This window comes from Falco biarmicus, chromosome 4, assembly GCF_023638135.1.
Source record: "Falco biarmicus isolate bFalBia1 chromosome 4, bFalBia1.pri, whole genome shotgun sequence".
Lineage (NCBI taxonomy): Eukaryota > Metazoa > Chordata > Aves > Falconiformes > Falconidae > Falco > Falco biarmicus.
In genome coordinates this window covers 74,697,316-74,724,866 of record NC_079291.1, presented here as the reverse complement: position 1 = coordinate 74,724,866, position 27,551 = coordinate 74,697,316, and the positions used below count along the sequence as shown (strand labels likewise).

At 53.2% G+C, this 27,551-nt stretch overlaps 3 protein-coding genes across 6 annotated transcripts in view; 1 reads left to right on the top strand and 2 right to left on the bottom strand.

The window, feature by feature from the left end:
• The window catches only part of DNAAF8 (dynein axonemal assembly factor 8), a 95,725-nt gene extending 94,948 nt beyond the window's left edge, over positions 1-777 (bottom strand). The window contains exon 1 of the mRNA XM_056337860.1: positions 722-777. The gene's annotated coding sequence lies outside the window, so the exon portion shown is untranslated. The remainder of the gene's footprint in view (positions 1-721) is intronic.
• A 107-nt stretch (positions 778-884) lies between these two features.
• Positions 885-18,470, top strand: ANKS3 (ankyrin repeat and sterile alpha motif domain containing 3). Of its 4 annotated transcripts, none has more exons than XM_056337223.1 (18): positions 885-970; positions 4,643-4,741; positions 4,890-5,065; positions 5,416-5,614; positions 5,833-5,954; positions 6,673-6,754; positions 7,434-7,569; positions 7,900-8,058; positions 9,194-9,319; positions 9,882-9,997; positions 10,817-10,984; positions 11,506-11,630; positions 11,900-12,041; positions 12,638-12,810; positions 14,074-14,189; positions 15,063-15,146; positions 15,622-15,716; positions 15,966-18,470. In XM_056337223.1, exons 3-17 carry the CDS (start codon positions 4,896-4,898, stop codon positions 15,702-15,704), a joined length of 2,001 nt encoding a protein of 666 aa, XP_056193198.1. In that variant the 5' UTR covers positions 885-970; positions 4,643-4,741; positions 4,890-4,895; the 3' UTR covers positions 15,705-15,716; positions 15,966-18,470. The 4 variants fall into 4 exon arrangements, 3 of the variants coding, with proteins under 3 accessions (XP_056193198.1, XP_056193199.1, XP_056193200.1); XM_056337224.1 differs by lacking the exon at positions 885-970 and adding an exon at positions 3,990-4,012; XR_008821569.1 differs by lacking the exons at positions 15,063-15,146; positions 15,622-15,716; positions 15,966-18,470 and adding an exon at positions 13,828-13,983.
• Positions 18,471-19,914: 1,444 nt separating this feature from the next.
• Positions 19,915-26,685, bottom strand: LOC130148411 (glucagon receptor-like). Its single transcript, XM_056336915.1, has 14 exons — positions 26,582-26,685; positions 25,621-25,772; positions 25,289-25,385; positions 24,873-24,980; positions 24,464-24,585; positions 24,252-24,358; positions 23,981-24,137; positions 23,462-23,621; positions 23,202-23,262; positions 22,943-23,012; positions 22,419-22,507; positions 22,086-22,224; positions 21,723-21,764; positions 19,915-21,592 (listed from the first exon to the last, which is right to left on the bottom strand). Exons 2-14 carry the CDS (start codon positions 25,696-25,698, stop codon positions 21,521-21,523), a joined length of 1,302 nt encoding a protein of 433 aa, XP_056192890.1. The 5' UTR covers positions 25,699-25,772; positions 26,582-26,685; the 3' UTR covers positions 19,915-21,520.
• Positions 26,686-27,551: the final 866 nt, after the last annotated feature.

The following is a 27,551-nucleotide window of genomic DNA, read 5'->3' as shown; positions in this document are numbered from 1 at the left end:
ATACCCAATCTGACTTATCAATGTAACAGAGCAGCTTCTCTGAGAGCAAGCAGTACTCTGTTTACAGCCAAGTGCAGTCTTGTTAGACAGCTGTAACACAACAGGCAGTTTCTGAAGAGCTTGGGGCAACTGAGACGTGAAATCCATGTCGCTAGAACTGACGTTTTCTGTCACATCCACCCTGGGAGCCTCGCTGCCAGGGGTGTGACGGCAACGAGGCAGGCGACAGCTGGAAACAAACCTCCGCTTGGGGGCGGTGCTGACGGGCACGCAGCGCGCCGCACAGCCAGGGAGAAGCGAGCGCCTGCCCTCAGCACCGGCCACACCGCACCGCCAGGTTTGGGGCCCGCAGCGCCCGACCGACGCCCGGCGGGAAGCCCCGAGGGCGCTCCCTCACAGCCACCAAAATGGCGGGCGGCGCGGCGCATGCGCCCCGGCACCAGCGCCCCCGTCGCCATGGCAACGCGGCCAGCAGCTCCCCGCGGCCCTGCCCGCCGCGGCCCCCCAGCACCGCCCCCTCCCCTCCTCACAGCCCCCCTGGCCGCCGCAACCGTCCCTGGCGGCGGGGTGAAGCCAACCGGCGTAGCCTATAAAATGACGGGAAAAAAAGCAACCAAAACCAGGGGCCAGTCAGCAAGAACACAGCTTTAAGACCTCCATAATCACCACTCCACCCGCCCATATCGCTGCTGGTACTTTTAGTATCCACCCGCCCCCCTACCTCAGCCACCGGGCTGGGTCCGCCTGCCTGCTAGAACCGCCCGCCCTCCCGCGAAGCGCAAATCCCATTGGCTGACCTTCGCTCCTCCTCCTTACAGAGGCACCTTTTATTGGCTCTGCGCCACCAGCAGGGCCCGCCTTTTCCGCCGTGGAGGCTCTTGGGCTTTGGAGGCTGAGTCAAGCGGAGGTTTCCCAGCGTTCCTTGCGCGGGCGGGACGGTTTCCGGTGGTGGAGCTTACCGGGTGTGCAGGTGAGGGGTGGTGTGGCCTGTAGCGGGCCGGGCTGGCTGCTGTTCTCTGTTGGCTGGGGAGGGGTCGGCTTGGGCGCAGCCGCCTCTGGGGCCGTCCCCCTGGCGGCCGCCGGTCGCGGTGGGCCCGTAGCCGGAGCGGTTCCAGTCTGCTGGCTGAGGTCCGGCGGTGGGGTAGGCCGGGGCACCGACAGCGAGCTCTTAGGAGGGTCTTGGGGGAACAGTGGCCCGGTGAGACGCAGGGATCACGCCCGCGGAAACGGTTTTGCTGTGAGACTTCTGGTAACAGTAGTTACTGGTTTGACAGCTGCAGCTGGGCTCGCTTCTCTTCGGTCATGTCGTTGGGCAACCAGAGCCTGCCCAGCACCGAGCCCGGGGGCCGTGGGGTGCGCCTCCATTGGGGTGCTGTGCCTTGTGCGACATAGCCCCAGCCCTGGGAAATGCGCTCCCTAATGGGGCTCTTGAAATGCTCTTGTACTTCTTATCTTCTCTTTTTTGAGAGCATGTGGTGTGCTTTGAGATACTTGAGGGTGCCAGGCTCATGGTACAGATGAAGAGCTTGGTGTCTCTTCAACAGGCCAATGTAGAGTTGAACCAAGGTGTTGTGGGCCCTCAGCTGGGGCTTGTGCTGTAGCACTACTTTCTTGTACATGCCACCATCCTGTGAAAACTGGTGAGGTTCCTGCAGCTGTAATGTGGGGGCCAGTCTCTGCTCAGTCAGTAGACAACAGTGATATGAAGAAGTTCTGGCTCTGGTAGTTACCAGCTCAGTCACAACAAGCACTACTATTAGTTACCTATACAAGGATCTAACAAGGCTGCTTATTTCTTCCAGTAGGTTGTTGCTGAATTTAGTGGAGATAGAACTAGGTTAGGAGCAGTAGTGAAGTGTGTTATCTGCTTGATGGCTCAGTTGAGAACACCAACACGCACCACACTTATGCTGTTTTGGGTGTCTTGTTTCTTTTGGGACAGAAGGACCTGTGTGGATGTTACCTGTGCGTGTGGAAGAGGATGAGAGAATGAATTTAGCAGAGCCAGTGCAGCTTAATGGTCCCTGATAGGTGATGATTAACAGGCATTTTTGGATTTGTTCTGTTGGTGACCGCTTGCTGCTGTTGCTTTTGGTATCATCTCCCATTTAATTCAGTGTAGGTCTTCTGCTGCTCTTTCATCTATTGTCACTTGTTCCTCAGGCTTATCCTCCAAAAAGGCATGCTCTTTGCTGGCATTTTCATAATAAGTTTTTATGGTGGTTTTTTCCTGCCTTCTGGTTTTCTCATCGGCAAACTCTCTGAATTCAGGGTAATATGATGTTTGCTACCTGCTCTGAGTCTCAGCACTATTGATTCTGATCCTGATAAATAGCTAGGTATTTATGTAGTAAATATAATAATAATAATGGCCTCATGGGGCTGAGGAAGGTCTCTTAACAAATGTGAACTTAATTACTTTGCCACAAATCAAGAGAACAGACTGCCCAATGTTCAGAGGCCTTTGTCTAGCTTATTCTTAGCAACTGAATCTCTGCTGGTAATCTATCGCAGTACTCCTGCTTTTACTTTTACAAAGATTTTTGTAATCTTTAAACAATCTTCTATGCTACAACTTAAGTCTACTATGTTCTGTCATATTCACCATGGCCACAAGGAGCTGATTATTTCTGTTGTCGTCTCTGCAGCAACCATTTATGTATTTGAAAGCTGTTATCACATGTCCCCTTCAGGCATCTCCTCTCTAAACCAGACAACTGATTTCATTTCACCAGGTCTTTTCATCTCAGTCCTTAGGGCTCTGATCACTTTTATTGTTCTATGGATTCTGTTCAGCTGTCCTCTGTATTTTCTCAGGTGTTTGCACAGCTGACATCATGGTTCAGATCAGGCTGGAGTGAAGTCTCAGAGTAAAAAAAACCTAATATGTAGGCAATTAAGAGCATGGTGCAGGTGGTAGCAATAAGGCCTAGACCTTTGAGTATTCTGGGGTCAAGCATAACCTGTGTCATGTCAGTATTGACACAGCCCTCTTGACTGTGGATCAACTTGCCAAAGTTGTACTGGCAACTAGTACTGGAAGTGGGGCTGATTCTGACAAAGACTAAATACCTGTGGGTTTTATAATTAATGTATCCAATTAACAAGGAGGTCTCTGCCGAGAGAACAATTTACTTTCCATATGAATGTGCTTCTCGACACTGTTCTGGATCCTAACTCCCTTAACTGTGAATATGTCGTTTTGCCTTCCAGGGGCAGCTTTAATCTGCTGTAGTGAGAAACACTGCTACTTTCCCCCTTATGATTCATTCAAATCTCCTTACATTTTGATTGTGAGGTGCTCAGGTCTTTCGTTTGTGTTCTGCTCTGCATATTCTGGCCTGAGGCCTCTGGATTGCCAGTGTAATAGAAATTGCTGCTATTAGGTAAAATAGGGGCTTTTGCAGATACCTGCAAAGAAAGGAATCACTTATTACAACACTGATTAGGTAGAATAGATGGTGGTTTTGTAGTGTTAACAGACTGAAGGAGGAGTGGAAAAAAGTGAGGTGTGGGAGAAAGGATCCAGATAAGGAGTGAAGGGGTAGGAATTAGAGGTGTTTTGCTTATCTTTAAGAAAAGGGGCTGTGTTTGCAAGACAAAGACTCCCAGTTGTTTAGAAAATAGTAAGTATGGTTTGAAATGTTACAGCTGAGGCCATCTAAAGAGCAACTGCTGCTAAAAAGTGTGTTCCTGCTCTTTTATTCTTCACCAGTGCCAAATTTGGCATTTGCAAGACTCTAGAATGAATCAGTCTAAGGAATTAAACTGGTGAGAAATTATCAAGAGAAAGGAAGAATACTTCATTGGCTTTGCTGCCCGACATAATATGTACTGGGAGTAGGCAAACCCCAGAAGTGCTGCATGATGGGTGATGAGGCTACAGGGAGAGGGACGTGCTTCCCATTGGATTGACTTTGATGCAGCCTGAAAAGGCAGCTGAAGACCTCAGATGATAGTTGCAGCTGTGTTGAACAGCTTTTTATGAAGTGCCAAACAAGAACACTCTCCTGTGAGTGGTTAAAATTATTAATATGCAATTGCTCCCTAAGGCTAGGGATAGGAAATCTTTCAGACAGTCATGAAACTGTGCTGGCTTTGTAATTAAGTTACTGTCTGCAGGATGGTGCATGCTCAGATAACGAATGGGCAGGTGCATTGCTGCTTGAAATGTTTCAGCAATTTCTGAGATTCACAGCCAGGACTGGGCTACTTCTGAAGTGCTGAAGCAATAAATGGTAGAATCCACCTACTTGCAACCTGATGACATAATGAAGTGTGCACCCCATTCAGGTGATCTTACTGCTTTTGAGCTGTTGACAGTTGTCATTATTAATGACTGTGTCTTAATTTCAGCAGGGCCATCCTGCAATATATGGATGGAGAAAGACTAGGAACATCTGACACATAATTGAGAGAGGATTAGGAATTCATAAAACCAGAAGACCAAGAATTAAATCCTTTCATATGATGCTAAGCATGTCATCTGCACTTCAATAGGCACTTAGTCTTAGGAGAGTATCCAAAGCTTCCTTAGGCATATTGTGATTAGAAGGGGAGGAAATAAAGCCAGTGCTTCTGAAGTCTTAAAATGAGATTTGAGAGATGTTTTCTCTAGCATTATTGGCTTTTATTTTTTCAGTGTATTCAAATCTGAGTCCACTGCAGCAAGAAAGATCTACCAGCAAAAACTCCTCAGCAAGTGTTACTGCTTCAGGCGAAGGAGGTGATCAAAGTAGAGGTAGGAATTTCAAATACTATACCTCTGAGACTACCTCACCTTCCAAGCCCCTGGTGTATCTCTGAGCCGTAGTGCCAGTGGGTGAATGCGTGTTCTATAGAAAATGGACATCTGCAGGTAAAAATTCTGTTTTTCTTTGGTTACTCAGGGCAGGATGTCAGAGTTGAGTGATGAAGCCAGTGAGTCGGAGCTGCTGAGCCGCAGTCTTTCCATGTGGCATGGGGTCGGTCAGATGATCTGTCGGGAAGAGCTGGATGTTCCTCTGGACTTGCATACGGCTTCCTCTGTTGGCCAGTATGAAGTGGTGCAGGAGTGTATTCAGCGGTAAGGAGGGGCTGGGGAGGGCACAGCTCTGTGGTTACTTGCTGCCAGTTACGGTTTTTCACTGGCTGCTGTACAGCTTGGTCTAACACTGCCGTGGGAGCACATCGCTGGAACTCCCAAGGGGTTCTTAGGCACAAAGTTTCAAGGGGCAAGTCTGCTGATAAAAACTATCTCCTTAGTGATTTGGTGGAAGTTGTGCTAGAGCTGGTAGGAATTCTCATGCAGGCTTCAGTGCTAGAATTCTTTTCAGCCTTCTTTTGAGACAATGATGGTAACAAGAGGCTGCAGGAGCCTACTGTGATCTACAGCTCCAGGACAGTAGTTCAGCTGAATTCTTTTCTGTTATTTAGTGGAGATCTGGATTTAAATAAGAGGAATTGTGGTGGCTGGACTCCACTAATGTATGCCTCCTACATTGGCCATGACACCATTGTGCACCTACTGCTGGAAGCAGGAGTGAATGTGAACATCCCAACACCAGAAGGGCAGACGCCGCTCATGCTGGCCTCCAGCTGTGGAAATGAGAGTGTTGCTTACTTTCTTCTACAGGTGTGTATTCCATAAGTAGGTAAAGCCACAGTACATGGTTTAAATGCACAGGATAGGGTTCTCTGCCAGTTGCAACCAAAGTGTGCAATTTGTGTTCTGTTGCAAGTTCAGCTTCCTGACAGGGGTTTAAACTCTCTTGATATCACAGCGCAGAGGGGCAGTGGTTAAAAGACCCAGCAGAGGGGTTGCAGTAAAGAACATTCTCTGTTCTCTTGAAGCAAGGTGCAGAGCTGGAGATGAAGGATATTCATGGTTGGACTGCCTTATTTCACTGCACCAGTGCTGGACATCAACAGATGGTCAAGTTCTTGCTGGACAATGGGGCAAACGCCAACTGCAAGTAAGGAGGAATCTGTGACTTAATTTCTCAAAAGATACCTCATTTTGCATAGGGAAGCAACAGTTGGCATCGTAACACAAATATGGGCAGGGAGAACATGCCTGCTTTTGTTTTTCCTGTACCCTAGGAAGTATGGCATGCTCTGTTAGCTGATACAAGGACAGGTGACCTGCAAACTGAACTGTGAAGTCTGCCCATGTTGTCACTGTTTATTTAACTAAGATCAAGAGAAATTAGATTCACTGCTTGTTTAATGATGGCCTAAACTCTGAAAGCGAACAGGTGCAACACCTTCTGAACTCAAGTGTGCTTTACAAGTCTATTGAATTTTCTGTGTATTTCAAGTTCAGTTTGGGGTTTTTTGAAGTGTGCAGTGTGTTCCTGTGCCTTGGGAACTGCCTGTACATTTCTGCATATTGAATTGCCTGAGGTCAACAAGAGGCTTTTGCTTTGTTAGCTCCTGCAAAACTGATTTTGCCATTGAAAGGCAGATCTGCAACTGGAAGAGTAATCTTGTTGCTACACAGCCAATAGAGTAATGCTTACTGAATCTCCTCTGGGAGTTTTACTGGGCTAGACCAGAGTGCAGTAGAACAGTGAATTTTGTGATCAGCTGAGGGTAGAGGCTGGAGATGCCCTATTATGATATGGCGAAGGCTGCAGCATTTTTCAGCTTTGATTATCCTAGTCCATGTGTGCGTGTTTGTTCTCTCTCTAGGGAGCCAGTGTATGGATATACGCCTCTGATGGAAGCAGCTGCTTCTGGCCATGAGATAATTGTTCAGTACCTTCTCAATCATGTAAGTGTCTAGGCAGTTCTCTGTAAAGCTGAAAATCTGTGGTTCCAGCCCTCAGAGGAAGAACCACAAATTTGACACTTAGTGTTGTGTTTGATCCTTGATGACAGTTACCCCTGAAGTCTCCCAGACTTCCAGGACTCTTCTCAAAGTATCTGCTTTCTGAAGACTAATACTCTGATTTTACACTGGCCTTGCACAAATAGGAGTTGGATCTGACTGTCCAGGTTTAACTGAAAGACTGAATTAGAAAACTGCTAAAATGGTAGTCTCCATATTATGTTTACAGGCTTGCATGCTCAGGCTAGTGAGCATCTTGTGCATGCTTATAAGCCTTTGGAGGCAGGTCTCTCAGTGTTAAAAAACGTGGGCTTAATATCCCATTTAACTGGTCCAGCTTACTTCCAGAAGGAGGCAGCAATGCAAAACATTTTTCAGATAAAACAAACTAATGCCCCATGGCAATTGCACAGGAGCCATATAGCTGGGCTGCTTGGCATTCAGGGATTAACAAGATTGGATAACTAGAGAGACAAAGAGGTGTTGGTGAAGCTTGAACTTCCTATCAAAGGTGAGCCTGTGTTTCTGATGGAGGAACAAAGACAATTCTTTAGCTGTTTTGAATTTTTGTATGTAGTGCCCTCTGCTATGTACATCTTAAATGTGTATTTCTTTTCTATAGGGAGTGAAGGCAGATGTCAGAGATAATACTGGAGCCACAGCACGGACACTGGCTATGAAGTATGGACATACAAAGATTGTGGGGCTGATAGATTTGCACGCAGCCCCAGTGCCCAAGGTCTTCTGCAGGGGTCCAGGTAAGAGAGGTGTTTTAGCTTGTTCATTTTAAGATAGAACCTGAAGAGAGGTGTTTATACTTTGAAAGTGTGTTGCTGTGTAAATGGGGTAGTACTAGCTGGTCTGTCTTAGAAATTCCAGCATTTCTGAGGATGGAAGAGGCATGGTCCCAACAGTGGGGTGTTTTTGTCTGCTGGCTCTTTTATGACCTAGTTAAATGATTTCACCCTCCTCCTTTTAAACTAACCTAGTTAAACTTTTCACCCTCTCTTTTTATTTCCCACTGCATTTATAAAACAAAGTAGGTAAATTAATTACTATGCTGCTAACAGTCTGTGTCTGAACTACAGGAAAATATGAAGAGCTGAGTTCCTCAGATGAATCGTGTTCTGCTCCCCAGAGACAGAGACCTGTTCGTAGGACCAAGGGTCCCAGCATCCACGATGGGCCCCAGGCTTTGGCTAAGATAACAGCAGTTGGAATTGGGGGAAAGAAGCAGTCTCGCTATGGTGAGAATAGTTAAAAGCCTAATTGAGAGTCCTTTGAGGTCTTAAATGTATTGTAGCTATTTTTGTACCAACAATTTCCTTTCATCTAGGATTCATGTGTGGTTTGTACAAACAAAGATAGTGAACACCATCATACAAGGCTGTCCCATCTCTGGTTTAAAAAAAAAAACCCACCCTTGAACTCTTTTGTCAGGGCTGGATATTGATGGGTGGAACAGTTCTATGGAACAAACACTGCTTTTACCTCAGTTACTGTTCCCCTGACACTTGAACAGTCTAGCTTCCCTTTTCAAGGTAGGCTCAAAAGTTTGAGAACCCTTCTCAAGTTGATGACAGAGGAAGTGGTCACACAGGCCAAGAAATCACTGATCACTAAAGTGAACTCACTGCTTCTGGTAGACCTGTCAGTTTTGTCTTCCATGATGTTTGAAATACTACTAAGAATGAGATTACAAAACCCTTGCAATAGGCCAAGAGAAAGATGATCCCAGTTCAGATATCAACCCCTGGATGCAGTGGTATGAGTTTTGTTTTTGTGTGCTTGTGTCACAGCCATAGGTGTTTCTGAGACTGGTTACCTAGTTGTCTAGAATAACCAAGAATATGGACTTAAAAGCATGTTTAAAGTTTGGTTGATACAGGTACGTGTTATCCCACAGGCAGTGACTATGGAAATGGTGCTGTCCGCTGCTTAAATGGCAGTGGGATGCTGCTAGTGTTGTAACACAGATGCAGAGGGGCTGGTTTTACAGGGTGTGCTTGGCTGGGAATGGGACATAGCTGACACCTTGCTTTCTTCAGCAGATGCTTTTCCCCATTAGATAACTTGAGTATGAAGAGGAGAGGAAATGCTGAAAGCTGCTATTTAAGGTGCATCTCTGCTATGAGGCTCTTTCCTCTGACTTTCTTGTTTTTCAATGCAGCCATCTAAAGTACAGCTAATGTGTGTTTGTGTGCGGGAGGCTCTAGGCACATGCATTTCCCAGTTCTTATCTGTGCTTTTTAGAATGAAACCTGCTAGTAGAGAAGGCAGTCTCTTCTCTTGATTATTTTCAAATCCTGGAGTGGGTGCTTGGAGCCTCTCTGGTAACTTGCATAGTACCTAATCTTTGTTGTCTTTTCCTCTTGCACACAGAGCAGGTCCCTCCTCAGGGCTATGTTACCTTCAGTGATGATGGCAGCTGTGAAGCAGGTGATATCCGGAACCGGGATGTTACCTCTCCAATTAATGAGCAAGATGTGGAGAGCAGCAGCAGCAGAGGTAAGTCATTGTTTCAGAAAGCAGTCTGGCTTGTAGTGCGCACCTGGATGTGAGATATGAGCCCTTGGCTTGCACTTTCCTTTCCCACTATGGTGTAGAGAATTGGAGAGTATCTCATGAGGAAAGGCTGAGTGAGCTGGGATGGTTTAGCCCAGGGGCCCGCAAACTTTTTAAACAAGGGGCTGGCATGTGGATGAAGTGGCAGGAAGTCATCTGTGGCTGCTTGGCTTCCCCCAACCCCTGGTGCAGGGGCGGGTGTGTGTGTCTGTAAATACCAGGGGTCGTATCCGGCCCGTGGGCTGTAGTTTGAGGACCCCTGGTTTAGCCTATGGAAGAGAATGCTCAGTGGGCATCTCACAACTTGTACTGATAATGTGAGGGGAGGGTGCAAAGGAGATGGAGCAGATGTCTTCGAAGCATCTTGTGTCATGAGTGCTGCATATGAAGCCTTGCTCTTGGTTTCTCCTTTACACTTCCAGCAGGTTTTGCTGGCAATAGTGTAGCAAAAACAGCACTGAGTGTAAGGAAGTTGAATCTCAACTTTTTCCCTTTTCCTTTCCAGAAGATAACGTGTTCTTCACCAACAACTTGGCAACCATCAGGAGCAGCAGCAGCAGCAGTGAATGCCTCACCAAAGCCCTGGGAATCAGCAGTGAAGGTTCCCTGGAGAGCAATGAGGTGGAGGTTTCAATTCTCCTTTCTCTGCCTTCAGCTTGGCCAGTGCTGTCACCCCTCCACAGTCTGCTATGACTCTGCCTCTGCAGGAGGCTGTAGTACCAGGCTGGATGAGGAAAGGTAGTATTGCAGGGGTGAAAAAAACAATTTCCATATTTGAAGGTGATGGATTGGCTTGTTTGATTTCCAACTAGGACCCAACTCTTAGAGCATGTTCACTCTAGAGTAGGTTGTTGATGACTGGTCAGTAATTCTTAAGTTCTCTCCAGCTTCTGAACTGTGCAGGTTTCTAGCTAGGTGATGGTCAAGAAAGGATGTGACTTGCTAGAGCTTGATCAGTCCTTGAACCTGCCAAGATAGCAGGCAGTATAGTAAGATTTAGAGAAGGACAGCAGTACTGCATTGGCATGCCTGAAGTACAGAAAGGGGAGGAGGTCACAGCTCACATGACTCAAGACACAGCTCTGGGGCTGAGGTACAGAAGGATGATATAAGTGGAACACGAGCAAAAGTCCTCTGTATCTTGAGGAGCTTCTTGCAGGTAGAATCTCAGTGCACTGTATTGGTTCAGGGAGGATTCAGCATTGCTCTCTGCTCTGGTATGTTGCTTCCTAAGCCAGGAGCTCAATACCATTCTGTGTTACCATGCTGTTATCTTCAGAGTGACTAGACTCAGCCCTTCCTAGTAATTGCTAGTCTTTGCTGCCTCTGTGGACCACTGCCTGGCTTTAGAAGTTGGGACTTCGAGTCTGTATTTGTTAGCTGTAGTGATCCTGACATCTTTGCGCTTTACATTTTGTAGGTTTTTTCTTTCTTTTTCAGGATTCTGACCATGCAAACAGTCCCCCTAGTCGGAAACAAGCCAAGAGTTTTAAGATCAAGAACCGTTACAGCAACAGTGATAGTCAGTGGACCCACTGCCCAGGGAAAGCTGAGGGCTCTAGTCAGCACCTGATCCTTCCTGAGCCCCCTGCCTATACAGGGCCCCAGGTAAGTACACACTGAAAGTTGTCTCTGAAGTAATGCGGACAGTGTCGAGCATGGGAGGTTTTCCCAAGGTTGCTTAAGCTGCTTTCTTGGCCTTCTCAGTTGAAAGGGAAGTTGTCACCAAAACCCCTTTGATACTAAACCTCTGCCCAAACTTCCATGCTCGTGAAACAGCACTTTCTTGTACAAAGAACTGTTTGCTTAGGTGTTGCTGTTGCTTGGAGTGGTATTCTAGAGCCTTCAGGCCTGTGGCTGTGCTACCTAACATGGCTGTGGTGTGGGCTAGGGGAGGTGTTGGTGTGTCTTTCCCCTCTGCGTTTGTTATGAGAGGCAATGGCTGCAGCAGACAGGCCAGTCCTGTTGTGTGACTGGAGAAGGGCAGTTAACCAGGGGAAGTCATGGTTGCTGCTAGAACCCAGAAGGGCCTTACAGCAACATTGAGGAAGCACATGTTTATGATTAAGAGAAATGGTAATGCTTTTGTTTGTTAAGGCATAAATAAGTTTGTTTTGCATGGGCTGCAGGACCTGGCAACATTCCTTGAGCAGATTGGGTGCCTGAAATATCTGCAAGTGTTTGAGGAGCAAGATGTTGACCTCCGGATCTTCCTGACCCTCACAGAGAGTGATCTGAAGGAAATAGGCATCACGTGAGTGTCTGTAATGTAGCTCTCATCTTTCCCCTTATATACTGTGCACATGATCTGGTCAGGAAAGTTTAGCTAGTGAGTAGTTTTCTGTTCTGGCCATCTCTGACACAATTTTGATATCCCCTAGTTTTTGGCTGTAACAGACTCCTAGTTTTGGAGGTGCCTTGATGAAACCAGGAGACTGCAGAGGTCCTCACGGGATCCCATTGGGCCTAGGGACAGGTGGTGTGCAGTGTTTGGTCCCTGACAGTTTGCTGTTCTCCCACCAGTCTGTTTGGACCAAAGAGGAAGATGACTTCTGCCATTGCCCGATGGCACAGCAATGCTCGGCCACCCAGTGATGCCCTGGAGCTGGCCTATGCGGACCGGCTGGAGGCTGAGATGCAGGAATTGGCCATTCAGCTGCATAAGGTACGAGGTCTGCCATGAGCTGCTCAATGCCTTGTCACATGTTACACTGCAATAAGTGATTGGTAGCATATTTTTATGTTGTGCCTCTAATAGCTTGGGGTAAAGGAAAAGACATAACTTTCAGTGGATACACTTGGTGTCAAGTAGATCAGGTAACGTGGTAAGTGCAGCTTATCCACTCCTCTGCTCCATGCTTGTGAAGCCTTTGTCTGTTTCCCATCTACCTGAGAACTAAAAGGGCAAGTGGGAGGAACTGAATACCTACTCTTTTTCAGTAGTGTTATTTTTATGGTGAAGTTGTACAGCCAGTAGTGAACAGACATCAGTTGATTCAGGAGATTTGGCCTACTGAGTATCTTTGCAAATGGAGAGGAAGGGGGAATTGTGACTGTGGGGCTGGTCTTGATGTGGAGAGAAACTATTCAATGTACGAGCCTTATCCAGCTTCCTTTCTCACTTGGTTGGGTGCACTTTCACAGGAACCCTCTGGCTGCCTAAGCCATTGAAGTGGCCGAAACTCCAGGGATGTGTCGGAGTAGGCACGTGTGTGAGTGATGTACAGTATTTCCAGTCTAATCTTTTCTGCTCTGCTGTAGAGGTGTGAAGAGGTGGAGGTGATGAAGGGCCAGGTGTGCCAGGAGCAGAAGCTGCGTGCAGTGGCTGAGAGCTGTTTGATGGAGCGGGATGAGACCTGGAATGCTATTCAGTGCCAGCTCAGAGAGGCTCAGGCCATCACCAAGGATGCTGGAGTCCTGCTGGATCAGATCAAGTAAGCTATTCCTAGGAAATGGCACTGAGGCTACTGGGAAATGGGATTTGGGCCATACAGATATCAAAGGTCACATTGGTGGTCTTACAGGTGCTTCTTGGGGTAAGGCAGGAGAGTTCATCAGGCATCTGAACCCATTTTGGATCCTGCCTGACTTTCTCTAGTGGAAAACCACAGTCACATGAGCAGATATGCATCTGATTAAGGCTTCATAAACTAAAAGAGCCTGACGTTTCAGAGATGATGGGTGCTCTAGTTTCAACTAAAAGGAACCAAAAGGTTAAGTGCTTGCTTTGTGCTTACATGAGACCCAGTGACCAGGGTATAACTTGGTGATTGGGTGAATGCAGGAAAGCATTTCTAACTTCCAGAGCACACCAAAGGACTTGCCATGTCTTGCCCTGGCTCTTTCTCGCAACTCTGACACCTAGCAGAAAAAGCTGCCCTGTTCAGTTGTGCCACTGCCTTTGAGTTCTGTCTTCCCCTGCCTCCCAGTATACCTTTTGTTGCCTTTGTGGTGCTTTTTTCCTAGTCCTGCTTGGACTCCTGTCATGGACTCTGTTCTGTCCACTGACAGAACAGACAGGTCCTTGAAGGTGGCATTAATCCTACTGCTTATGGATCCTAGCCTGACAGTGCATGTGGTCTGCTCACTACTAACCCAGGTTGAACTGGGATTGGCTTTCAGAAGGACAGCAGAGCAAAATATTCCCAAGGGGAATATTCCTATTTTGCAAGGGGCAGAGCACTTGTCTTTTTCCCTGCGACTGTGGAACTGAGGCTGCCTGGTAGAAGGGCCCTGCCATGCTCTGCAGATACACCGTTCGAATTGATATGATGATGATGGCCAGAGAACTTTATGTGCCTCTTGCTTTAACGTGATGCCTGTCCTGAGGTAGCTTCATTTGCCCATTAGAAACCTTGGATCAGGCTTGAATCTCTTATAAGCCAGGCACAGCCCCTGGCTTGGGCTTTTTTCTGCTCACCCCGCCCCCTCCTTCTCTTCTCCCCCCGCAGCTCCTCTGTGGACAGGGGCAGAGATTGCTGTGGAGATGGGGCACAGTGGAGAGCGCCCTGAGCTTTGTCTGGGGCACGTCTTCCTCTTCCTGGGAAGGAACAAGGAGCAGTTTGTAACCCAGGGCGTTAGATGCGGTCCCTCGGCACCCCAAGCAGGTACTTGCAGGATGTAGGAGTGCACAGACTGGTATGTTGTTCCAGGAAGTGTCCCTGTGCACTTCTGATGGGCTTTGTCTTGTTTGGCAGATCGTGTCAAGCAGAGCTGTCCTCCCGGCTAACCCAAGATCAGGCTGTCGGCAGAGTGCTGGACACAAAGGTGCAGCTGAGAACTGGTGAGAGCAGGCGGCCTGGTGAGCGTCCAGGTAAGGAAGACCTTATCAAACTATGAAAATGGGTGCAAGGGGTGGGTATGCAGCAGGAGACCCCACAGCGAGCCATGTGCTTGTCTTTTGATTGCTGAAAGGATGAAGTTAAAAGAGATTTGGAAAGTAATCGGCAGCCAAACCCTCTAATTTAATATGAAAAAATCTTGCTCAGGGAAAGCATTTGGAACACTTGGGTCACATGGATTTCAACGGCAGCAGAGTTGCTCAGCAACTTCTAATTCTTAGCAAATGGGAAACTTTGGGGTCTAGCAGGTGTTTGGCTAAAAATGGGCAAAGTCGTAGTATGGGCACCCAGTGGCAGCCCTGCTTCATGGGCCTGTGGCTTCCCCTGCCTGCACTGCACATGTGGGCACCTTGGGTGCATTACTGCGCTGTGCACTAGGGCAAGGTCTGAATGGGAAGCCATGGCTAGTTTCCTGACCCCATCTGGGGGTTTGTGCTGTTTGGTCAGTGGGACAAACAGCTGTACGTGGCTGGGCAGGCTTGCCCCACCAGCTCCTTATGAGGAGTTAGCAAATGATCCCACTGCCTGTGACATGCTTCCAGAGATGTGCTCTTTGCTGCTTGTGTTGTAAAAGTGAGACAAAGAGAGATTCAGCTGACTTCTGTCCACTCAACTTAATCCTTTTGAGATTCTCTTAATATATGATCCAGCCAGTGAAGGGAAAAAATATTCCTAAGTGGCAGAATTGCTAGTTAAAAACCCCTCAGTTCTTCCCATGTGACTCAGAACCTCTAACTGGAAGTATTTTGGATGTGGGTGCTTCACAGCAACACCAAACCCTTGTCTCTGCCTCTGTCACAGAGGGCATGCAGATTGATTTAATGTGCAGTTCCTCTTTCTTGCAGTGCTGGAAGGGTGGCCACCTTCCTTGAAGTCTCTGAGCTTGCCTGAGCTGTCAGCTGTCCTAGAGGAGTGTGTGGGAGAAATGGGTAAGGTGGGGGAAGCTGGAGGGGAGGTGTGGCTGGGCAGGTTTTGATTATTTGGCGGTGGTGGTTTGGAGGGACCTAACAATCCCCTCTCATTCAGGGAAGTGTCCAGGCTCAAAAGTTGGTGCTGGAACTTTCTTGCACTTCCTCTCACAGCAGATCTTGGGCTCTGTCTCATCCTCTGCTGACAAGTCCAGGCTGAGAGAACGGGGGGATGTGGCCCCTCGCATCCCTCCTGCTGAGTGGTCAGAGTAGCTTGGGAAGTGGTTCTCGAAGCCTGTGTCCTGTTTTCATGGTGACAGGAACTTGTTCCAGCACCGGGCAGTCGGAGTAGTCACCTGGTTTTGGGCCCTGGAAGCTGCAGGGGAGAAGGCAGCATGAAGGGAGGGTAACAGTGGCTGAATACAAACTGCAGCCTGTTCTTTACTGCTTGCTGACCTATTGCTAACACTGATTTTTCCTTTTGGTTTGCCCTCAGGAAAAGCTCTGCAGACTGTGATTCAAAACCTTCAGAGGCTCCAAGCCCCAGGGCAAAGTGGGCAGAGCTGGCTAGAGCCATAACAAAGCAGGAGGGTGAGTGGGAACTACTGACAACCACTGAGGGCTATGGCATTGAGGGGGGTGTTGTTCCTCACAGCAAGTATCAGCCATCTGCTGCGTGTGCCCAGTGCTTGCTCATAGCCTGCGCACTGAAGCTGTGCTCCAATTAGTCCTTGTCTGACCTCTGGCTGGTTTTCCCTTTGGAAAATCCTTAGTCCCCTTTTCTCTGTCCCACTGAAAGGGTGACTGTCCTGCTTTTTTTTTTTTTCCTGGTGGCTGCAGGAATACTGACGTCGGGTGACTGTTCCACCCGGAAGCTGAGTGTGCCTGGGAGAATGAGCGCGAGGGCTGTGCTGGCAGCACTGCAGCTCTGCTGTGAGTGCTGCAGCAGCTGGCAGATGCGTGGAAGAAGGTCTCAGCCATCAGAGAACATGCCTGGAGAACAAGGGACAGCAGAAGACTACCACCCATCAGCTCTTTGCGTCTGACTGCTGTCTCCCAGGACCATTGCTGTTCATGCCAAAAGGTTAGGTTAAGAGGAGAAGCACTGAGCCCAGAAGTTTTATCTGCCTTAACCTTCCTGCAGCCCTTGTCATTCAGGGCTGTATGGTGTTAGAGAGTTGAGTTACCCACAGCTATCAATTAACTATCCTTCTCTGCATCCCATCCTCCCCAAGGCCTCTGACACTTGCCCTGGGGCTCCTTCTATGCCATGATAGGCACAGAAGATGTAACTTGGGCAGTAAGGAAGGCAGGTTTGTTGGGAATGGGTAAAGTGAATAGACTTTGTAACATTTGGGTTGGAGCTGCAGCAACACTCATGCAGCCCTGGTCTCCAGCTGGAATGTCTGTTCTACTGCCATCCCAGATCTGTGCTTCAAAACCTCTCTTTCCAACCAGCCCACCCTGGTTTGGTTCAGATTCTTGCCATCCTCAGGCCTTGTTTGGGGTTGTTTGTGATGATGTTATTCAGTCCCAAAGAACTTGTTTTTGTGGTAAATGCCTTATGGCAGAGACTCTGTCATCCTGGTTTGTCAGTGCCAAGATCCCAACACTGACAGCGGTTGCGAGGCAGATGTTTTCCTGGAAGGACTTGAAAGAACACAGGGCTTGAGACTCTTCGGTCTCTTGTGCCTCTGGCAAGCAGCAGCGTGCCAAGGCAGGCAGAACAGGAACTGAGGGGTAGATCTGTCCCACATGGGAGGTGGGCAAAAGAAATAGCATCCCAGATGTAGCTGTGGTGCCAAGCTTTGGTCCTCAACCACTGCCTGACTTTGATTTCCAGGCTTTAGTGTTGGGAAATAGTTCTGCTGAGACATTCTTGTGTTGATGGTGTGGGTGTTTTCAAAGGGCAGGCAGTGTAGGAATAGGCTGCCTCCCCAGAGACTGCTCCATCTTTTGGAGCTGGATGAGTAGCCATGAGGGCTCTGGTGATGGTTATGTTGGTGTAAGATGGTTTCCTGTGGGTATTGGCCTGGATGAGTCTGGAAAAGCCTCTTTAGAAAGAGGAAGAAACTGTGTGTTCCTCCTGATTTTTGGACCTTAATCACAGATGCCAAAATAGAAAAATCCATTCTGACTCCATCCTTTCAGTTAGTCATCCCTTCTGATCAGCTGCCCAAGGCCTTTTAGGCAGACTTGAAAGCTGGCCTGCATTTGATGAAAGTGCCATCTAGTCTGACTGTCCCACTGAACTGGTGTATCTGTGCTTCCTGGGGACAGTCCTGAGACGGGTATGGCCCACCCTGATGTGAACCTGCCTTGCTGGCAGCTTGTACCTGCTCAGCTGTGGGGCGCTGCTTTGTACTTGTGTTTAACTCTTAAACCAAACATGACACGGTATTTTTTTTTTCCATCTTTAGCAAATGACATGGGTGCATGCACGTGTGTCTGGCACTAGCTGTGCAGCCAGCGGTGGGACACGGCTGCAGGAGGTTACACCCTGAAGAATTTAGTTTTGGTGAGGAGTCAGTTCTCCTCGGGCAGCATCCCTGACAGCTTCTCAGAGCATTGAGGCTGTGCTGGGAAGAGTGTTTGGGGCTTTGTCCTTCATTCCCTGTGGCTGGAGGAAGGGTGGGAAGCACCAAGGCAGTTTGCATTCCCCCTCCCTAACCTTGGCAGAGTGTCTGGCTGCGCTAGTACAGGGGTGTCAGTGCAGTGTGCCTTGGCAAGCCAGACTGGAATTTAAGGCAAGGTGTCTGTGGGGCAAGGAGAGAAGTTTTCATAGAAGAAAAAAAAAACCAAAAACCACCCAACCCCAAAAACCAAGTGAAAGGGCCTGGGAGCATGTGGAGAGCGAGGGAAGCCCTGGCTCAGCAATGCCTTCAGAGCTGAGTAGGCTGTGCGCAGGAAAGCGGATGGTTGGAAGCAGAGACTACACAGTCTCGGGCAGGGCTGGCTTTGCTAGGTCGCAGTGTTGAAGAAAAGGCTTTTCTGCAGGGTAAAGTGGTACATCCTATAGACTGTAATGCTTGAGGGCCTGGGAAAAGGCGTAGCTGAGAGATGCTGTGGTATATTATAAGGAGAGCCCCACAGAAGATGTGCTGCAGGAGCCCAGATGTAAAGGCTTAAAAGGGTGCTGGAGGAGCCCAAAGGGGACACCAGGGAGGGGCTTTCTATAAATAGTGTTTCCCTGAGGCAATGCCTTAAATGGAGCACTTAAAGCAGCATTTGTTGCTGAAAGGGTGGCTGTGCAGGCAGCAGGGAGTCCGGTGCTACCCTAAGGCAAGCTGTCCAGATAAAATAGTATTTGCTGACTTGGATAAAATAATAAAAACTGAAAACCTGTTTCTGCTGTGTGGGTTTCTCTGGAGGGAGCTGGTGTAGTAGAATCATGAAAACATCACTAATTTATTTCAGGACAACTGGAAAACCTACAGTATTTGCCAGCTTCTCCCAGGTGCTGAGGCATCTGATCCATGGCTTCTCTGCCCTGCCTGGCTCCTCTTGGAGGTGACATCCTTGCAGCACTAACTGGGTAGGTGATGCAGGGATTCATGTGACCTGGCAGTGCTGGAGTTGCAGAGGAATAGCATAGGTAATTAACTGTGTGCTCTTCTGAGGCCTCAGCTCTTTCTTTCCTAGCTGGGGGTTGCCACTTTTGCCCCCACAAGGTCCCAGCTGCATGGCAGAAGTTGTCTCTGCAGTAATTCAGAAATGAGTTGAGGCCCTGTTGAGTTGCATGCTGATATTTTCCCCTTGGCATGAAGTACTGATGTGCCCAGCTCTGTGCTGAAGCAGTTGGGAGCTGTTGGTGTGACTGTTCTTCTAAACCTCTAAACCTTCTAAACTTCTGCTCTGGCCCTGAGACAGGCAGGCCCTAGGCCACCATGCAGCAGCCATCACGGAAAGCTCTAAATAGGGCAACATGGAAACCTCTTTCTGGTCAAAACTAAAGCTCTTGCTGTATCTCAACACAAATTAAGCTGAGTGGGGGTTTGGACTGATAAGAGTGGAGCAGAGCTGCTCTTGATTCCTTGTGTCCTACAGCCGGCCAGTGTGCAGCCAGGGCTTTCTGTCTCCATAGGCAGTTCTGAGCCTGCCAGAAGAGAACCAGGCACAGCTCCCCTTTCATGCTGGGCTTCAAGGCTCTTGGTGTTGAGAACTGTTAATGTGTCTGTTCTCAGCTCAGTTCTGCACACAGCAGCATTTCGGGGTGCCTGGAAGCCCAGGGGCCAGTGCTCAGCAGGGAGGCTAGCTTAGATCTCAAGAAGAGGGCCAGCTTTCTCCTCCCGAGGCAGTGCACCCATGGGTGCTAGGTTGCTGGAGCCTGCGGTACCCAGTACAGAGCAAAGGAGCATCCAGACAGCAATCCCAGCTTCTCACCAGGAGAAGCTACCTGCTTCCTTGGTCTGCAGGCGATGGCTCTGCTGGTACCACAGCTGGTGTGTGATTTGTGTCACTCTTTGTGTCATTCATCCCCATTATATTGTTTTATTTGGCTACTGTTCTCCTTGAGTAACCTGTAATGGAATCCCAGGGAGGGGAGCACAGTGCTACCTTGAGCCAGGGGCTCTGGCTGCTTGTTTAATGCCCCCATAACTGGGGGGGGTGTGAGCTTCAGTGCAAATCAGTGCCCTTGTGTAGACGTTAGATGAATTTACCTCAGTACCCAAGAGCTGTTCGCCTCCCTCGGAGCAGACAGAAGCAGCATGCTCTGCTTGCTGAAAAATAAATGTTTATTTACATCTGAAAAGAGAGTTAATGTGTAAAATGGCCTCACAGGGGTTGCATCAGTCCAGGAAAACTCCTGTATGACACTCCAGCCTTGAACCCTGCTGCAGCTGAGCTTGGCACAGTGTCTTTCTGTGCTCAAGGCAACCCTCCTTGAGATGCTGCAACTACACCAGGCTCCCGGTAAGCAGAGGGAGGTGGAGAACCACCTGTGTCCACTTGCATGTGGTGGAGAGTAAGAGCTGCTTTCTGCTTCCAGGGTGGCCCTTTCACAAGGTAAAGCATCGCAGCGTAGGGACAGTGGGCTCTGCAGCATCTGCCTCGCTGCTGAAGGTAACAGCGAGGGGGCTATGGTATCTGCTGCTCCCAGCTCTTGCAGGAGAGCACTGGGAAAGAAGCTGTAAACCAGATGCACCAGCCATGTGTGAACGGAAGTGTTCACGCAGGCTCAGGTGCTTTGCTTGCAGAGGCGTAGGAGTTCCTGGCCTTCCTAGGGTTTGTCCAGCTGCGTGGTGAGGGGGGGCAGCTGATGTGTTGGCACCCTACTGGAAAACAAACATCTTGAACCATGGCTGGGCCCAGAAACGCCCAGCCCTCTGCCAAAATGATTCCTGGCTCCTGCCCCAGAGTTCACAGCTCTTCCAGCCACAAAGAGGGACCTGGCTGGGCCTGGGAGAGGGGAGGTTGGGCTCAGCTCCCAGCGAGCTGATGCTCTCAGGTCCTTCACTCTCCTTGTTTTTCCCCTGCCGCCAAAGGAGAAGCGGTGCTGCCCCTACCACGTAGGGTAAACACAGCAGTAGGTGCTCAAGCACTGTGGGAAGCTACATGCATGCCTGCTGCCTTGGTGCTGCTCGCTGCGAGCGAGGGGCTGGAGGATCTGCTGCTGCAGAGAGGAGGAAACTTGGTGTCTTCTGCAGCTGGAGAGCGAGGAGGGAGGCAGGCACTAATGCCAGGCTCTGCACCAGTGAAGAACGTGGTGAGAAGGTGCAGAAGCAGCACCTCGCTATGAAGAGCTTTGCAGGATGATGCTGGGATGGATGTCTGGGAGCTCTCGGGGTGTTGGTGAGATGGTCCTTGCTTAGGGCAAGGAGGTAATGTCCTGGATCGGAGCTGTGCTGGCACAGCCCAGGGTGCAGCAGGAGGTGTGTGTTCATCTGGGCAGCAGCGCCTGGCTGAGCAGCATCTCCCGTTCCCTGCTGCTTGCCCCCTGCTGATGGCCAGGCTCCCTCTCGCCATGATCCCCTTCCTCAGGTGCCCAGGCTGGTGCGGATGGGAAGGGGGTTTCCACGCGTGTGTCTGGTGGGTGCCAGCAGAGGTAGCTGATGGTGTACAGGTAGCTCAGGCAGCCGTGGAAGGCAGCAGGCACGTCTCCCCACACAGCTCACCGACCCCAAGCAGGGTGAGGCTCTTCCTAGGGGCAGCGATGTCAGGTGAGAGCCCAGGGTGCCTGCCTCCCCCCGGCCCGCAGCAGGGGGATCCCCTCCAGCAGCTCCGGCGCTCTTGGGTGCGGCACAACCCAGACACGACACCGGTCCCATCCTGGCCATCCTGGGTGGGTGCTGCTGCAGCACGGCTCCCGGCCAGCCCCTCACTCTCCAGCCGGGCCCCTGTACCCGCCATGGCCGGCAGCCCCTCTCCCTGGCTCTGCGGGGCCAGCTGCCGCATCACTGGGCACAGCAGAGCTCCGGGTGGTCGAGCTTCCAGAGCTGCCACTTCTTCTTCATCTCTGACTTCACCTGCCACAGAGGGGAGAGAGTGGGGGCTCTCCCCTGGCCGTGCCCCCCCCCCCCCCCGCAGAGCCAGCAGGTGAGGGGTGGGATGGGAAAGCGACCAGCCAAGACAGGAGAAGCTGCGGCAGGTACATACCTCCTTGTTGGCGAAGCAGTACAGCACGGCCACCAGGAAGCCCTGGGGGGGAGAGCAGGGCAGTGAGCCCCCACTGCCACCCCCTCTCCATGGGCTAGCATGGGCTGAGTGTCCCCAAGGCCATTTCTGGGCAGTTTGGGGGCCAAGGTCCCCCTGCCACCACTGCCTCAGAGAGCACAGGAGGCACCATCACGCACCCAACAGCAGGGCTGGGGGTGGGAGAGCCTGTGTCCCCTCCCTGAGCCCTGCCACAGGCTGAGGTGCCATGGGGAGAGCGAGCTGGCAGAGGGACCCCCCCCCCCCCCCAACTCTTGCTCCATGGTGCACCCAGGGCAGAGCAAGGACATCGTGCTCCTGCCTCACCTGGAAGGAGTTGAGGAAGAGGGTGAAGAACACCTTGATGTAGCGCAGGATGCCCGTGGTTTGCTCGTCGGTGGCAAAGATGAAGACCACCTCGTGGATCCCAAAGAGGGGGATGAGGGTGAGCGTGGCTTTGGCCAGCCTGAAAAAGTACAAGGGGACCCCTCCGGCAGCAGGTACTAAAAGGCTGGGGCACAGGTGCAGGCAGGGACCAGCTCTTAGTTAATCTCAGGGTGGTTGTTTGATGTTATGCAGGCTGGGGGAGCGGGGGGAGGTGGCGTAGCCCCCAGCCCAGGGAGGATCCCACAACCAGGCACCCCCTCCCTCCCGGCTCACCGCAGCTTGTAGTCTGCGTAGCCCTTCTGGTTGGCACGGAGCTTGGCCAGGATCACCTTGAGGATCCGCATGAAGATCAGCAGGTTGATCTGCGGGGGGAGACAGTGCAGGGGCACACGTAGCCCAGCACACCCACCCCTCACCCCACCCTTAGGGGCCACAGGGGATGACACCCCCCCTGTACAGCCAAGGCTGCTGCAGCCTAACACTGCTGGGTCCCAGAGCCACCCTTCCTCCCCTCCCGCCATCCCAAAATCCCGGCTAGGAAGCAACAGGGGCCACCCACAGCTCCCTCTCCTGGGGCTCAGCACAGCCCCCCCTGCACAAAGCCCCACAGCCTGGGGGTTAGCGAGCTGCTCCTGCAAAAAGACCACCCCATGTGCATTTAGCGTGATGTCTCCGAGGCCCACACCTCCCTCCTGGGCTCTGCTGGGAGCTGCCCTGGGGTCGTTGCCCACCCCCCACCTGCCCCCAGAACCAGGAGTCCTCTGAAAGGGCATTGGGGCTGGTGCCTGTCCCCCTACCAGGGAGGCGAGCAGGATGGGGATGCGGATGATCCACCAGTAAGCCATGTTCTCATTCAGTGCCCAGCACCTGCCCAGGGAGACATGGAGAGCAGCACCATCATGCTGTGCCAGGGGGTGCAGGATAAGGCCAAGAGCGTGCCAGCCCCGGCGAGGTGGGTCAGGGACCCACAGCAGTCTCCGTCCCGCACCCCAGCCAAACCGGAACCACAGCGTGGAGCTGAGCATCCCAGTGGGACACCCGTCCCTCCCCACTCACTCCACGTTCTCCTTCAGGTACTTGGCAGCCATCCAGGGCACCACGAACACCACGGGGGTCCCTGCAAGTCACACAGCAAACCCTGTAAAACCAAGCACCCGCCTGAGCGGAGAAACCGGCCCCAGGGCAAGGGACACCGTGGGGACACCCGGGGTCAGCAGAGCCCCCATCCCGCACCCTCCTGGGGCCGGTTTAGGTCATGGCGCTCACCGACACCGGGTACCATTCCCAGCCCCACCGCACCCCCGGGTGGCCCCTACCCCAGCCCAGGTAGAGGTAGAGCCTGTAGTAATTCTTCTCGGAGAAGACGGCCCCAATAAGCAGCTTGTAGAGGTAGATGGCTTCCACCAGGAACCAGTAGTGGTTGGCCAGGATGCAGTACTGCATCAGCACCTGCGCCGCCCGGCACCCCAGTGCCGCCTGCGAGAGGAGACCTGCTGTGTGGCTGGCAGTGTGCCCACGGGGGTATGGGTCCCCCCGAGAGCTCAAGCAGAGGGTGCACGGGCACCCCAAGCATATGGTGCTGCACAAGCACCCCAAGAACTTGTCCACTGGGTGCATGGGCAGCACAAGCACCCCAAGAGCTTGCCCACCAGGTGCACAGGCATCCCAAGAGCTCACCCAGTGGGTGCATGGGCAGCACAGGCAGCCCAAGAGCTTGTCCACTGGGTGCCTGGGGTTGCACGGGCATCAGCACCCAGCTGCGCACCCCTCCCTAGCCGAGGGTCCCCGTGCTGATTGCAGCCATCGAGCAGGGCCCCCCACGGGGCAGCACTTGCCTCGTGGCTCAGCAGAGCCTCCCAGTCAGCCACCTGCAACACCTCCATGCCCCAGCGCTTCTCCAACAGTGCGTCCTTCACCATCACCGAGGTCGCCCGCAGCCCGAAGGAGGCAAAGAGGTTGGCATGAATGTAGTTCCTGGTGCAGCGGAGCTTTCTGCCAAGAACAAAAGTGTCAGGGGTCTGGGTGGGTGGTGGGGACACCCCTCAGCTTGGCCATCACCAGCTGGGAAGGATGAGGGGCAGGACCATGTCCCCATGGCTCTCCTACCTGAAGACAGTGAGGACGAGCAGGGCAGAGATGAGTGTCAGGAGCGACAGCGAGTACCCCACGGTGTAGAGCACCTTGAAGCTCACCATCAGCTGGTGGGCACCCTCCTGCAGGCAAGCACCACACTGGTGAGCCCAGGTGAGCAGCACCCACCTGTGTGACCGGGGTGCCCCTGCCCATCCCTGCCCTGCAGCCAGGCCGGGGCATCCCACCTCCTCGACAGTGGACTCCATCTCCTCCTCACACTGCGAGTAGTCCCGCCAGGGCTGGCTGCCGTTCACTGTCACCCACTGCCCGTCAGCACCGCACCGGCGGCTCACCAGCCCGTGCTTCACTGCAGGCACAAAGCACCAGCGTGTTTCCCGCAGGCTCCCCCAAACCCCTCTCCCGGCACAACGGGTTGGACTCCGCTCAACCCCAAAGACCCTCTTCTCTAGGGCAGGTGTGAGCGGGGCACGAGCTGGCTCTGCTCCGTGCCCCACGGGTCCCCTTAGCCCCGGGTCTGCTCAGGGGTCCCACTCCCCCTGGCAGTGGGCAGGAGGGGAAACCCCAACAGCCTCTTTCCCCCCTGGTGGCTCAGCCCTGGCTCCCAGCTGCAGGGTGGCAGAGGGCCATCGTCACCTTTCTCGAACCAGGGCAGGTAGAAGGGGCAGGAGACGTTGACAAAGGTGCCAGGGCTCCCGTCGGGCCAGCAAGCGTACATGTCAAAGGTCCGGTTGCAGAAGAGCCCTTCCAACGGCAGCGAGGAGGGGGGAAAGCCGACAGTCAGACACTGGTGGCACAGCCACGTCCAGCCCCACCACCTCAGCCCATGGCCAGCATCACCCTGAACGGGGCCCTGGTGCCCCCCACCAGCCTCAGCCCCCTGGGGCATCCCAGCCCTGGGCATTGCATATGCGTCGGGGAGACACTCATCCCTCTGTAGGTGACTGATACAGAAGATGCTGGAGGAGGGACAAAAGCTGGTCCCAGCCCTGGCTGTCGCCTAGATCCACGTGCGCCCACATCTGACCCTGAGACAGGGCACAGCCCCGTACCTGCTGGGTAGGGCTCGCTCGCCATCCTCCTCAAGCACTCATCACGGTACCGCATCCACTCCTCGAAGGTCTTCTCCAGCACCCTGGCCCCACCATGCTGCAAGTCCAGAGCCAGGTCAGAGCCTGGGGCCGGCTGCCCACTGGCCTGCCTGCCCCACCATGGCAGCCCCCCAGCCGGCTGCCTGCAGCCCCCCACCACACTGCCACGTGCCAGCACCCTCAGCCTGGGCAGCACCATGCGATGACGCCCAGACTGAGCCTGCTCTCAGTGGGTCAAAGCCCAGCAGCGCCAATCCTGCTGCCCCATGGACCAGCCCCAGCTTGCTCCTTACTGGCATGGAGGAGAACAGGCACATCCAGGTGAGATGGACAAGGCTCCGCTGGTAGCCAGACCTGGGCATGTCCCTCATGGCTGCCCTCACCGGCCCGTGGCCACTGCTCCCAGCACCGGAATGCGCCTTGGGCTGAGCTGAGGATCCGGATCCTGGGTGAGAGGCGGAGGACTGAGGACAGCTCTGCCCATCACCCGCATCCGTGCGGATGAGGAGAGGAACTCGCTGAGGCAGCAGAGAAGCAGGGTGTGAGGGGCAGCCGCAGCACGTCCTGGGCTGCCACAGCCCCGTCACTGCCCCGCCGGAGCCAAAACCTCAGGGAGCATCAGGCAGGAGCACTAGATCACACCTCTCGGCCAAGCCTTGCCAGCTCCCACTCCAGCGGCTGGCAAGCCAGGCGGCCGCGATGCTGAAGTGGGAGGAAAGCAAAAGCCATCCCGGTAACCGATGTGACAGCCCCGGTGCCCCCGCTGCTGAACCCGGCAGGCGGCTGGCACCCCACGGGTGGCCTGTTGCCACTCAGCCCCGGGAAGGGGCCAGGGCCGCAGGGACAAGCCCAGGGGAAGGCGAAGGGATCTCCGGGGGCTCCCCTGGGACCCGCTGTGCCTCCCCTCGCCCTGCTGCCCACCAGCCAGGATGGGACCCCCCCATCCCCTGTGTCCCATCCCCCTCCCAGCCCCGTTCCTGCCGGCAGAGACTGCCTGCACAGCCCCCCGCCCCACACAGTCCCCCGGGGGTCCCCGGCCAGCACCGACAGCCTCAACCCAGGGACCCCCGGGGCTCCACATCGCTCCAGGTTGGACGGCCCCAGCATGCCCCGCCCCGGGCTGTGCCCACCCGTGCTCCCCGTCCCAGCAGGGCCCCCCTCGGTGCCGGCCCCCCCGGGGCTCCCCGGCTGCTCGGTGCCCGCAGCGGTCCCGCTCCGCCCGGGCTCTGCCGCCCGCGCCCCCCGCCCGCTTACCTTGCGCGGCGACGGCCCCGCAGCCCCGGCACCGCCGGTACCACCGGCACGACCGGCAGCCTCGGCACGACCGGCAGCCCCGGTACCACCGGCAGCCCCGGCTCCGCGACGTGAGCGCGGCGGAGAGCGAGCGGTTTCTGCGGCGCGGCCGCCTCCCGCCAGCGCCGTGCCCCGACGGGGGGGCTTGGAGGGGCGGCACCGCCTCCCGGGGCTCGGGCCGCCCCGGCGGGTCCCGGGCACGGCTGCTCCCCGCCCCCCGCCGAGCTCCGGCACGGCCCCCGCGGGGACCCCCGGCTGGGTCACACTGGGATGAGGGGGGTCCAGGTCCAGCCCCACCAGGGGTCCCTGGCTGTGTCAAATGGGGGCGGGGTCTGAGTCCAGCCCTGCTGGGGGTCCCTGGCTGGGTGACACAAGGATGGGGATGGGTGTCCAGTCCTCAAACTGTGGGTCACAGGGATAGGAACATGGGTCCAGACCCCCTCGGTGTCCCCCAGAGGGCCCCCCCACCTGCCTCCACAGCCCTAGGGAGAGTCTCTGGCATCCTTCACTTTCCAGGTTTGGCACCCTGATGACTGTCCCCTGGGCTGGGTGCTGTGGGGTGCCGGCATGGTGGCAGCCCCTCACCAGGCAGCGTGGGCATCTGGGGGCCACCCTCCCCTGAGGACAATGCTGGATGGGGCACAGGGACACAGCCCATGACTGGAGTTCCATCATGCAGCCCCAGCAGTGGGGAAACCAGAAGGGCAGGGACAAGCCATGGGACAAGCCCAGTGGCCCTGGTCATGCTGCCTCCCCAGCTGCCCCAGGTCCTCACAGCGGGGGGGGGGAGGGGGGCTGTGCTGACCCACCAGCCTGAGGAAGGGCGGGTGAAGGGGGTTCCTATCGGTGGAGCAGGCGGAGGAGGTTTAAAGGATGGCTGAGCCCCCCCTGGAAAGCCCCTGGGGACCCTCCGCAGGCCAGCAGAGCCCCT